This window comes from Asterias amurensis, chromosome 13, assembly GCF_032118995.1.
Source record: "Asterias amurensis chromosome 13, ASM3211899v1".
Lineage (NCBI taxonomy): Eukaryota > Metazoa > Echinodermata > Asteroidea > Forcipulatida > Asteriidae > Asterias > Asterias amurensis.
The window spans coordinates 18,022,906-18,035,586 of record NC_092660.1 but is presented as its reverse complement, the minus strand read 5'-3'; the positions used below and the strand labels follow the sequence as shown (position 1 = coordinate 18,035,586).

At 39.1% G+C, this 12,681-nt stretch overlaps 2 protein-coding genes across 4 annotated transcripts in view; both read left to right on the top strand.

Annotated features, from left to right (window-relative positions):
* The window catches only part of LOC139946375 (uncharacterized), a 56,344-nt gene extending 47,261 nt beyond the window's left edge, over positions 1-9,083 (top strand). For both annotated transcript variants that reach the window (XM_071944017.1, XM_071944016.1), the window contains 3 exons: positions 518-606; positions 1,110-1,263; positions 2,056-9,083. In XM_071944017.1, coding sequence (XP_071800118.1) covers positions 518-606; positions 1,110-1,263; positions 2,056-3,260 — 1,448 coding nt within the window. In that variant the 3' untranslated portion in view covers positions 3,261-9,083. The remainder of the gene's footprint in view (positions 1-517; positions 607-1,109; positions 1,264-2,055) is intronic.
* Positions 9,084-10,286: 1,203 nt separating this feature from the next.
* Positions 10,287-12,681, top strand: part of LOC139945860 (receptor-type tyrosine-protein phosphatase T-like) — a 62,256-nt gene continuing 59,861 nt past the window's right edge. Inside the window, exon 1 of one of the 2 annotated variants that reach the window (XM_071943352.1) lies at positions 10,287-10,489. The gene's annotated coding sequence lies outside the window, so the exon portion shown is untranslated. The remainder of the gene's footprint in view (positions 10,490-12,681) is intronic. The other variant, XM_071943354.1, reaches the window with a different exon arrangement.

The following is a 12,681-nucleotide window of genomic DNA, read 5'->3' as shown; positions in this document are numbered from 1 at the left end:
CTCCTAACTCGAGATAAGACGAATCCTAACTCTTTGTGAAATTGACCCCTGGCTGTTAGAGTAGAATGCACTACCTTCCCAACTTATTACAAAACAATTATGGTTAAGATATAGAAGAGTTTGCGGTAACACCATGTAATAACAATCTCTAAATGAGTTAGGGTGGTTCTGAAAAGAACCGTTGAGTTAACTCGACGTTTCGATCAGTATGCTCTGATCGTCTTCTGGAGAATGCTGGACTCTGATGGTTAAGTGCCTTGTTCAAGTGTCATGACTGAAGATTGGGGTCACTATGTTGAATGGGTTTTCAGGCTCTACCTAATTGCATGGATTTTCACTGACATATTTTCCTGGGGTTTTCCTCCAACGTCTAAAACTTTTTTCTCCCAATAAGAGTCTTGACTCGTTTAGATATCTTTTTTGTTGTTGAGAATCTTAGGAATAACAACCCAATAAATAAATAAATTGTTTACAGCGAATTTCAACTATTTTCTTCATTTCTTTTTTTTTCCCCCAGCTGATTGCTATGAAAACCAGGGGCAGTTCTACCAGGGCAACATCAGCTTAACTAAAACAGGACTGCAGTGTCTGCCATGGACCCACAGCGTACGTTGAAAATCCTTCTTTTTTTTTAAAGAGGTTTTGGTACCTTTTGTAGATCAAGTTTAGGACCATGACATAAATCCCTGAAGTGATTTTCCACTAAAGTATTTGAATGTAATTTCGAGACCTCAAAATTAGATTTTGAGGTCTCGAAATCAAGCATATGAGAGCACACAACTTCCTGTGACAAGGGTGTTTTTTCTTCGATTATTTCTCTCGCAACGTTAACTACGAATTGAGCTGAAATTTTCACAGGTTTGTTATTTTGTGCATATTTTGAGATACACCAAGTGAGACTACTGGTCTTTGACAATTTTGACCAATAATGTCCAGTGTCTTTAAATGAAATTTTCATGGGTTATTTTTATTGTAAATAACTACACTTACACAAGATTGAACAATCAAAAGGATTCAAAAGCCAAAGGTATACATACCCTATAAGTGTTGATTTGCATGAAGTATGAACCCGGCCTAACAAAATGTTTTGTATTTGTCTATGTGTCTAGTATCCACAGAGTAGAAACATGTACTTGTCCGTGTTTCCGGAGCTCGCTAACAGCAGTAACTCTTGCCGAAACCCAGGAGGTATGAGACAGGAACCAGGGTGCTTTCCAGAGGGACCCTACCCCCAGTGGCAGCCATGCGGAGTCCCTAATTGTGGTGAGTAAGACTACTTTAAAGGCAGTGGACATTGTTGGTAATTACTCATAATATTTGGTAACAAGTAATGGGGAGAGGTTGATTGTATAAAACATTGTGAGATACGGCTCCCTCTGAAGTGAAGTAGTTTTCGAGAAAGAAGTAATTTTCCACGAATTTGATTTCGAGACCTCAAACTTAGAATTTGAGGTCTCAAAATCAAGAATATGAAAGCACACAACTTCGTGTGACAAGGGTGTTTTTTCTTTCATTATTATCTCGCAACTTCGATGACCAATTGACTTCAAATTTTCACAGGTTTGTTGTTTTGTTCATATTTTGAGAAGACTGGTCTTTGACAATTACCAATAGTGTCCAGAGTCTTTAAGCCAAATTTCATATAGACTGTAAGCACAGAAATTTACTTTGCACAAGTTACCAGCTAGAACACCATACAGTTAACATTGCTGGGACCAGTACCTCGGTCATTTCTTGATAACTGTAGTTGATTAGCCAAGAAATTTGCTAAGTAGAATGTCTGCTTAACAGCTTTATGACACAGGGCCCAGGTCAACAAAATTAGCCCAGGTCAACAAAATTAGAGTAAATTTTGAATGCACCCATTAAGTTGACCCGTGGTTGAGCACTTCATTGATGCCTGCAGTATCGGGTTGAGAGTTCATAAATCCATGTAGCCACAGGCCTGTGTTTGCGTGACAACCCCTTTTAGCGAGGTCATTATTCTTTTGAGCAAGAATTCTTTCGCACTCTTCAGCCTAAGGAACCATTTTTTTTTTCTTTCATGATATGCAGCTGATGTAACTAGTACTACCTTGCTGCCGAAGAAGCCTCCCACCAGCCTTCCTATAAGTGAAACCTCAATTACGACTGGTAGGAGGTACATTCACGTGACCTATCCAACTGACTATAACCATATGGGCGACCCCATCCATAAGGAGCCCAGCAATAGCAAAGAGATTTTCATCATCTGTGGAGTTAGTCTTGCAGTCGTGTGCTTTGGAATTATCGTTGTGGTGTGCGCCGTTTATCGTCGGCAGTACAACCGCTACTCCAGGTATAAATACCCCGGCGATTTTGACGTCAGCAAATTGCCGGAGAACCCCATGTATGGGAAAGACTTCAATAGGAGCTTCAATCCACACTTGAGACACTTGGAGTACCCCCGTAATAGCATCATTTATATTGTCGATATCGGAGAGGGGGCATTCGGCCGGGTGTTCAAGGCCATCGCGCCCAGGCTGCTTCAGGACGAGGCGTCTACGACGGTCGCGGTGAAGATGTTAAAAACGAACGCTGACCGTGACGTCCAGGAGTACTTCAACCGAGAAGCTGAAATCATCTCCAGATTCGATCACGCCAACGTGATCAAGCTTTTCGGCGTGTGCTTCGTTGGGAAGCCGTTGTGTCTGCTTCTGGAGTACATGGGGAAGGGAGACCTCCAGGAGTTCCTGCACTACCACAGCGACAAGAGCGGGGTGGCAGGACTACCCGGGCGGACGCAACTCAATTTGGCCTTCCAGGTCGCCTGCGGTATGGTGTACCTTACAGAGAAGCGGTTCGTCCACAGAGACATCGCCACCAGGAATTGCCTTGTGGGAAACAACAACGAGGTGAAGATTTCAGACTTTGGACTCGCTCGCTATCTTGGTTCCAGCGACCAGTTCCTTGGACACAAGGACGAGACAATACCGATTCGGTGGACGGCGCCGGAGGCGCTGTGGCACTATAAATTCACCACACACTCGGACGTGTGGTCGTTCGGCGTACTACTGTGGGAAATTTACAGCTTTGCCAAGCAGCCTTACGAGAACATGACCCACGAGGAGGTGTTCCTCAAGACGTACCAGGGCCAGAGGCTGGAGTGTCCAGAGAACACGCCACGCTGTGTGTACGAACTCATCCAGATGTGTTGCAGTCTGGACCTGAACGCCAGGCCGTCTTTCTACATGGTGCGGGACACTCTGGAAGCTATGCAGGACGGAGAGTTGGTTTGCTGATGGTAGGAGAACTAGTGTATACACTCCCAAGGTTAATCACTTTTAAGGTCTTAGGCCAAGTCCGAAAAAGGTGACTTTGGCTACAGCTGCGGCTAGATGAGCGCATCTGCCAGCGAAGTCGGCGTTTCGGACTCTGCCTTACTGTTTGTGCTTCCTGTAAAGGCTCTGGCCTATAACCTGGTCAGCCATGTTGAAGCCTCTTACGTGTTATGGGTTTCAAAATGGCAAATGAAGGCTAAGCTGCAGCCAATTGGAGACTTTTGAGACGCTAACAGCAGCAGACATAACAGTCCTTTTTTGCGGCTCTGAGCGTGCGCGCACATGCTCAGTAGTGCGCACTACTGATGAGAACTGTGAAAAAGAACCGTGCTAAAGTCTCCCATTGGAAGAATATTTCAAAAGAACTACATGTACATGTACAAGAATCATTATATGTCTGACTTCCTTTGTCTTGTTCCTTAACTCTTAACCATGCAATGTCAATGAATATGCAATAAATGCACACACCAACTTCAATACAAATCTCTGAACCGAAAGAAAATACAATTTCTGTGTTGATATGCAACAACAATCCAAGCTATGTAAACACCTAGTTTGTAAATGTCCCCTGTAAATGTTCCTATCTTTATTTTTACAACCCCTATCATGAAGTAACTGCCCCCCCCCCCCCTCCCCTTCTAATAAAGTACAGCAGGCTGTAAAATTTGATAAAAAGAGAGCCGAGAAAAAAAGCTGTTAGCTGGAGTGGTCGAATATGTATCACTCCAAGTTTGTTTTATTTTCAGTTATTTGCTTGATGAAAAACAAGCAATCTTTATGTTTTATATATTTATTTGTTTTTACAACAAGTTTGAAGTCAAAAGTTTATTCCTCAACTTGTTGTGGACCTTTTTGAAAAAAAGATCTGACGGAATATGAACTCTGTGATTTGTTGTATTTTGAATATTGATGACAAATGAATATTCTTAGAAAATGATTTGCTCTTGATCCGCTCACTTTCAGTAAAACAGAAGAAAAACAGGCTGATTTCTGATACAATGCACTTTAGTGGAGATTCTGTTACAGAAGTAGAGAAGCAGGTCATTTTTAACTTGCCTGGATTTTCATCTTACTTTGAGGTGCAAGACCATTTGCATTTTACAAGGGGTACTTCTACATTGTAAAAACCTGTTATGAAACTTTTGAAGTGGCACCAAAGCAAAGACAACTGATGCCATGGTCTTTGTGTAATTCCTGCTTCAAAAACACACGCGAGTCATAAAGCTAACGTTAGATATATATAGCTCTGTGCTGCATACACTATTGGGAATTCCTGTGTTCTGTGCACTGAAGCAATAAAAAATATATTCCTCAACACGTAAAAGAAAAAACATAGCGTTTCAAGTCCCTGAGTGTTGTATGGACTTCTTTTGTTCTCAGGTCCTTGCTTCGCATGTAAGGCTTTAAAAAAATAGTTGTCTTCTAAGTATCGCCGAAGACAACGCAACTACTAAACTTGTACACAACTGTTTCAGGTTTGTTCAAATACATCTGCAATTAATGCAATTTAAACCATTCGTTTAACGTTTAGTACTTGTAATAGCCTTTTCAACAGAGTTTCTCCAATACTGTTTGTGTTGGAAAGTTAGCCAGACGCAGTGGGCTGTTTTATGTTACGTAAGAACCACATTAACGCCCAATGACAGTGCAAGGTCCAATTTAACCGTCTGCTGTACAGTGAAGTAACATCTACAACTGGCCACAATGAACAATTTATTATTTTGAAAAGAGATTATGGTATTTGGATTTGGTACCAGTCGCGGACATTACAGATAACAGTACTGTAATGTGACTAAGGCTTAATTGTGACAATATATGTATGCTCAGTCTCTATATATATATCAGATTTTCTAAACAGCTGACAAGGCAACATTTTACAGAGCTGCTTTTTAAGCACAGAAAAAAAAGTAACTAAGCAAAATTTTGCTTACCAGATTAAGATAACCAGCCATGATTCCACGGGCCAATTTCATAGAGCTGCTTAAGCAAAAAATTTGCTTAAGCACGAAAATAGCTTGCTTATTTTACACATGTTACTGGCCAAAATGTCATGCCATTAACATGTACATTGCTTGTGACTGGTATTTAGCTGATGTTTACTTAGCATAACAATTGAGTGGAGTTTTGGTCGGTAAATTAGTTTTACTAGGCAAGGATTTTTTTTGCTTAAGCAAAATTTTGTGCTGAAGCAGCTCTATGAAATTGGGCCCACATCACAAATGCCATCTTTGACTGGTGTCCAGGTTATGTTTGCTTGGCAGAATCGTTTGAAACAATATTCTCTGCTTTTTTCTCTAATCAGTGACACCCGAATAATAATAACGACATATTTATAGAGCACCAGCATGTACACCCTAGGCCAGCGATCCTCAGCATCTGGCCATTACAGTATAAAAATTACAATTTATCATCAACAAAACTTGTAAAACTAGTCATATTTTGTAGGGTCAAATTAATTGTCAACATTGATAATAGAGGGAACACAAAACTTGCACTGCTGTAAAGCCAGCCGCAGGTTGACCTACGATTTTCTTGCGCCCGCAACAAACCGCCGGCAACGCGCAGGCAAAATATGCTCAGGTCACAACAACTGAGAAATTGTGCGCCTGCGATTTGTTCCTGACCGTCGCAGTCACGTCGTACAAGTTCTACTGTTTCAAATTGTCTTAAAATCATTGCAGTTACGCTCACGTCGTAAATAATTGCCAACTGAAAAGTTCCCGATGGTCTTACTGTAGCTGAGGCGCAGTGTGATCCTGAAAAGTCAGTCGCCGACTGTTTTTTGTTGACGTAAGGTCGACCTGAGGCCGGCTGAATGTGCTTATTCTTTGTGGTGTTTCGTTTCTAAACCACTCTGTAAATAATATCCACTTAACCCCTGGCTCATATCCGTGACTGTGTTAGACAAAACAGAACAAGGAAGCGAAACTATGAATTGTTTCATTTCATGAGAAAACCAAAGTAGTGTAGACTTCCCTAGAACTTGAGCTGGTCCTGCAATCCTGTTGAACAAAAAATCGTGCTCTACATTTCGCAAAATATTTTGTGATCATGTGTTAGAATGTTTATCAGTCTAAACGATGTTTCGATGAGTTTATTTTCAGTTTACATACGTCATTTATACATATTATTATATATATATTTTTTGCCAAATAATAATATTTTAAAAGCATTTAAAGTTTTGTATATATTGTATTGTATGTATAAATAAGATTAATTTCTTTCATTTTGTACTTGATTTGTAAAAATAAGTCTTCCGATTCCAAGTTGTGCTTCAAATGGAACGAAAATGTAGACATGTAATCAATAAGCACATGTATAAAAAAATAAGTAAAAAATGTTTGGGGCAGTGGTTAAACTATTGAAACACCCTTGCCTCTAAGGGGAAAAATTCTTCCTCTGAGCGGCAAAAAGGGCTGAGATAATATAGTTTTACCATTTTATTCTCACTAAGGAAATGCTGGGCACTCACAGCAAAGGGATTGGTTAATAATTTTCCAATATTTCCTCCTGAATCGCACAATGGGTTTAGCCAAAACTTTCACTGGTTTGTTGTTCCATGGTTTATCAGACTGTTTTGTCAACTCTACCAATTCAATAATTCCATATATTTTCCAAACTGTTGTTGTTTTCATGGGAGAGGTTGTTTATTTTGAGAGGGGTGTGTTTTCATTGGGACTGTACGAGATCTGAAAAACAACCCCCTCTTGAGTTGGGTGGACAATTGAATTGGGACCCTCCAGTGAACCACTAGACATGCCACCCATGGCTCCCAAGTCCTCTCAGCGATGTCACCAACTCCTATAAACAAACCACTTCAGGACTACTTGACTTTTAGCTTATGGAAGAGGCTTGACTTACTCAAGTCTATAAATCAACAACTCTCTGTTGGAACTTTAATCCTGTAAACCTTTCACACGAGAGCAATTTAGCAAAGATCCCTTGCTAAATTCTAGCATGGTTGTATAAATTAAACAAAATGTACCTTGTTTGAAAGGACAACAATTTTTGTTCTATTGTGCAAGTTCTCTTGCAAAATCTTGTCAAACATTGCTACATTTTACAACCATGCTAAAATTTAGCTAGGGACCCCAGTTATATTGCTGTCGTGTGAATAGCATTTTAGTTAACTGACTGGTACACTTTGTTTGGGGTTGTTGTTTCCTAAAAGCATTCAAATGTTATTAGAAGGAAAGTGAAATAAGCTGATAAAGGTTGCATGCATTTCAACACCAGGTGCACAATGCAATATTGGCCAAATTTCACAGAACCAACACTGCAAAAACTGGGGCGTTATATTTGTCACCATTATAGATGTTGTCACATCCCCTATATACAGGAATTTGTTTTCTTCAAAATTTACCACTACAATCATGCAACAATTTAGCAAGGGAGCCTTGCTAAATTGCTCTCGTGTGAAAGGGGAGTGTGTTAATAATAATTTTGGTTTTACCCATATACACTGATGTGTGTAAGCACTGTATACTCCGTACTTTCCCAAGTTCTGTAAACAAAATCACAGGTGAGGCATATAACTTGGGTAGGGATTCAAACCCACAACCTTTAAAATTCTAGAATACTTTTTTTTTTTATGAGTAAATTATTTTTGAAAACCTTTGCAAATTAATATGCAGAATTATGTAAAGACTTTAAAAGCACTTCAGTATTTATTCAACATGGCGCAGTGTGTGATGCAATTGCCACAGTGATGCATTGTTTCGTTTGCTTTGTATTAAGTTTTTTTTTACAGATAGAAATCCATCTGTTGTTGTAAAAATGTATTTTCATTTAATTTCGCAATGAATTGCTGTAACCTTCTATCTCGTTCATCTATACAAATATTTACATATTGACTTTGACTTTGGCAGACCTTGCCATGGTCAACATGAGCGTACTTGTAGATTTAAAGGCAGTGGACACTATTGGTAATTGTCAAAGACTAGCCTTCACAGTTGGTGTATCTCAACATATGCATAACATAACAAACCTGTGAAAACTTGAGCTCAATCGGTCATCGAACTTGCGAGATAATAAAGAAAGAAAAAACGCCCTTGTCACACGAAGTTGTGTGCGTTTAGATGGTTGATTTCGATACCTCAAGTTCTAAATCTGAGGTCCCGAAATCAAATTCGTGGAAAATCACTTCTTTCTCGAAAACTATGGCACTTCAGAGGGAGCCATTTCTCACAATGTTTTATACCATCAACCTCTCCCCATTACTCGTCACCAAGTAAGGTTTTATGCCAATATTTATTTTGAGTAGTTACCAATAGTGTCCACTGCCTTTAAAGTAATTCATAACTGCGTCACTCAAATGGCATGAATACAAGCTAAGGCATTTGTGAACATACAACAAGGATGTTTTGCTTTCAGTATTTTCTTGCAACTTCGATGATCAATCGAGCCCCAATTTTCCTGTATGGATACACCAAGTGAGGATATTGATCTTTGACAATATTATTACCAAAAGTATACACTCAGTCAACCCAACTGAACAGTGCATTTCTGATTTGAATTTATGCAAGAAGACTTGCACCAGCTTGCATCTATGATACAGGTTGAAAATCTTAGAATTTTATATTTTTGTTCATTATGTTATATAGGCTATATATATGTAAACAGAAAAATGATTACTGTTGTATAAATTCATGTACTTTGGAGTAATTATTATTGACAAAATGCTAATGATATCCTTTTTTGTAATTAATGTAAATTTTGTACATTTATACTGCATAAACTATACAAAAATCGCGTACAAATAAAGCTGTGGAAGACATTTTGGTAAAAGCAAAATAAACATTGTCTCTCTTTCCCTTTTGAGTTTGCTTGAACGACAATGGCTGCACCATTGAATAGTTCGTTTTGCTGCTGGGTGGAATGCTGTCTCGTGACGGTGGCTAGAGCAAGCTAGTCGAAACGTTGAGACCAATTCAGAACTGACTCTGCGGCAGTACAGTTAATTACAATCCTATAAACTAAAGTAGTAGTCCCAGCCTTTTTTCTATAACATCTGCCCTGGTAATAGTTAAAAAGCAGGACAGTTCTTTCAGAACTGAGAAGTCTCCTGAACCTCCGATTATCTACTCCGCGGTAGTAGAATAAAGCATGACAGTTCCCTGAGAAAAAATTCTACCCAAGTTGATACACACATGGTGTTACCGCAAACCAAAATACACATTGATACCTCGCCATGCAATGCCTCAAACCCTTTAAACATCATCGTCGTCAGGTGGTAGATACACGAACAGCAGTCCTACAGTCTGTTCAGTTCAGTTCTTTAAATTTTTGTTCCATTATACACCGTGCAAATATTATTATACAATAATTGAACTGTTTTGTTGTGTGTCCCCCACCCCCTAATATTCTCGGCCCACGGGTTTTACTATGTCTGCATGAAGGTCGCAATTATGTATACCTAAATTTGTCTAAGCATCTTACATCACACCCATCTCGATATCTCATTTTTTTCCCCTGGTTTTGTCCCCCCCCCCCCCCCACCCCCACCTCTTAATGACCCACCGGCCCACGATTTTGTTTTGTTAGTGCATAATATGGGAGACATGAAGTTTCTGCCACCATGTTGTAAGCATCTTGGGTGTTTATAACCATAATATATTACATAATACATGTAGTAAACCTTTATCTTTTCCCAGTAACATATCTGTTTTTCTTTTCTTTTTCTCATCCACCCCACCCCCATTACCTCGGTCCACGATTTGACATGTTTGTGCATGGGGAGGTAGTATACATTAAATTAGGTTGATGTCATATTTAAATGCTCTTTATCTTATCCTAGCAACTTGAGTCGCGTTATCAATTTTCATGCTCGCTAAACAATCACTCTTATCAAGATTAAAAAGAAAACCATTGTGTGTTTTATTTTCCTTATGTTACAACAAAGTTGATCTTGTGTAACCTTTGCGCATACACATTGTACAGGGGGAAAGACGTACTTTGCCCGCAAGTTATTGTTATCGAAGCAGGAAGTATACGGCAGAAAAATTGCTGCGTTGCTCAGCACAGGGGTTTCAGGCTTTCGTCTGTTCCTTCCGAGAGGCCCTTTTCTTTCAGGTGTCACTTTCTGGACCCAAACTGAAAACAGTAATACACTTTCGACGACATCGCGTTCTTGTTTCATTTCGAAATTCTGTCTTCAGCAGAACATACAATCAGAGATACAGTGAAACAGGGTAAGTGTTTCTTTTCCAATCACTGTTATGCTTTTAGCGTAACGCCGAGTGTTTTGACGAGTCGAAGAATAGTATGTGGCGATCATAAATTCACAACTGGTGTTGATAAGTCGGGTGGCTTGGTGAAATTACCGTTACTTGATCGGCAGATAAAAGTACCATTTTTGGCATGAGGCTCTCCTACAGGGTTTATTAATTCGTACTAGCCTATGGAGCACTCCGGAATTTTATGTAAATCACCAAATTTCGAAATGGCCGCAAAAAATGACAACTTAGTATCACTATAACATATAAGTCCTACTGTTCAAGAAGGGGGCCCTATCCCTATATATATACATTTCCACAGTGAACAATCATTTTCAGTTTTTGTTTGTTTATTTATTTGCTAGTTGTTAAAAACGTGTTTTTTTTAGGGGGGTTTCAAGTTAAAGGAACATTACAGAATTGGTTTTGCTAGCAAAACAGTTGCTGGCAGTGTAAGTACTTTAGGTAATCCACCATGCATAAACTGACAAACCTGTAGTAGTTTGAGATTGATCTACCATCTGGATGGGTCACGAGAGAATAGTGAATAACCGATTACAAATTTTGCATTGCATCGATGCCCAAACAAAAATGAATAAAACGTTCACTGAGCGATAAACTTCACACGCGAAATTAGATTATTTATTTCTCATCAAAAATGAAATTTCAGACAGAAATATTTCAAGGGATGTTTTCTACTATCATCATCATCATCAGATCGTGTAAGTTTTATGTAAATCTGTGATCTTCACGATTTTTTTTCCTTACCAATTTTGTAACGTTCCTTTAAGCTTAAGTCATTTCATAAAAATAATGCTATGTTTGATCATGGTTTGAAAACATTTATTTGGCACGGTATTGGATATTGGTGTTTTACCCGTATACACATGTGCGTTAAACACGATAATATACGCAGTACTTCCCCCAAGTCCTGTGAAACAAAATGCACAGGCTTTTCAAAGGTGGGATTCGAACCCACGATCTTTGCCATTCTACTCATTTTGTTTCCACAAAAGTATTATACAGCTTTGCACACATCGACGAACGGGTTAAACACAATTCTTTTTCTCCGATGCAAAAGGTATCGGGGCTCACTCATTGTAGTTACTCCGACAAAACAAATATGTGTATTCTACCATGGAGGTATAATCCCATCACCTCCATGATTCCATAGTCAATTAAAGACTTGTTGTAAAGATGATGGTTTAGTAAGCATCCCTGCGAAATCATTTGGTCTAAAATGCCAATAAGTCAATAAATGTGCCTCAACAACAATTTGATTTTAACACTTGGTGTGTTCCAACTTCCATAAAATATGTGAACATTTTGACTCCATTGGTCGTAGAAAGTTGCAAGAGAATGAAAGCAAACACCCTTGTTGCACAAGTGTGCGCTTTCAGATGCCTATATAAAGGATTCAGGCTTGAAGTCTGTTATTTTGAGTGAGAAATTACCTCTTTCTCAAAAACTGCGTTACTTCAGAGAGAGCCGTTTCTTACAATCTTTACTCGTTGGCGTTGCCAAGTAAGTTTTTATGCTAACAATTATTTTAAGAACTTTACCAAACGAAATGCCTGGATGAATTTGACATTCTTGATGAAATTATCGTGACTGTTTTGTTAATTTTTTTGCTGTTTTCTCAACAAGATACTATTACTATAGACACATAGGCAATATTCCGCTGAATATGGGTACATTGGTAAGAACATTGGTAAAAGTAACAGTAAATGTTCGTAGATTTGCACGCAACTTATGGTATAAAGATATCCATGGGTGGGCAACTTGAGAAATGTATGTAACACAATTACTTTGTGGAAGTGTCGTGGCCGAGCGGTTAAGAGCACCGAATTCAAACTCTGTTTTTTCTGATGAGTGTGGGTTCGAATCCCAAGCCGTGACACTTGTGTCCGTAAGTTAGACATAACTTAACCATTCTTTCGTCCTTCGGATGGGACGTAAAGCCGTTGGTCCAATGTGTTGTGTAACGCATGTAAAAGAACCCAGTGCAGTTATCGAAAAGAGAAGGGGTTCACCCCGGTGTTTCCATGGTTGTGGCTGCTGTATGCGCCGTAGCACCTTGTAAACCCTTATAATAATTATTATGGTTTCAAAATTTATCACTGCAGCCTATCTTTCTGAAAGTTTGATATACTCAGCGCATTGAGTGC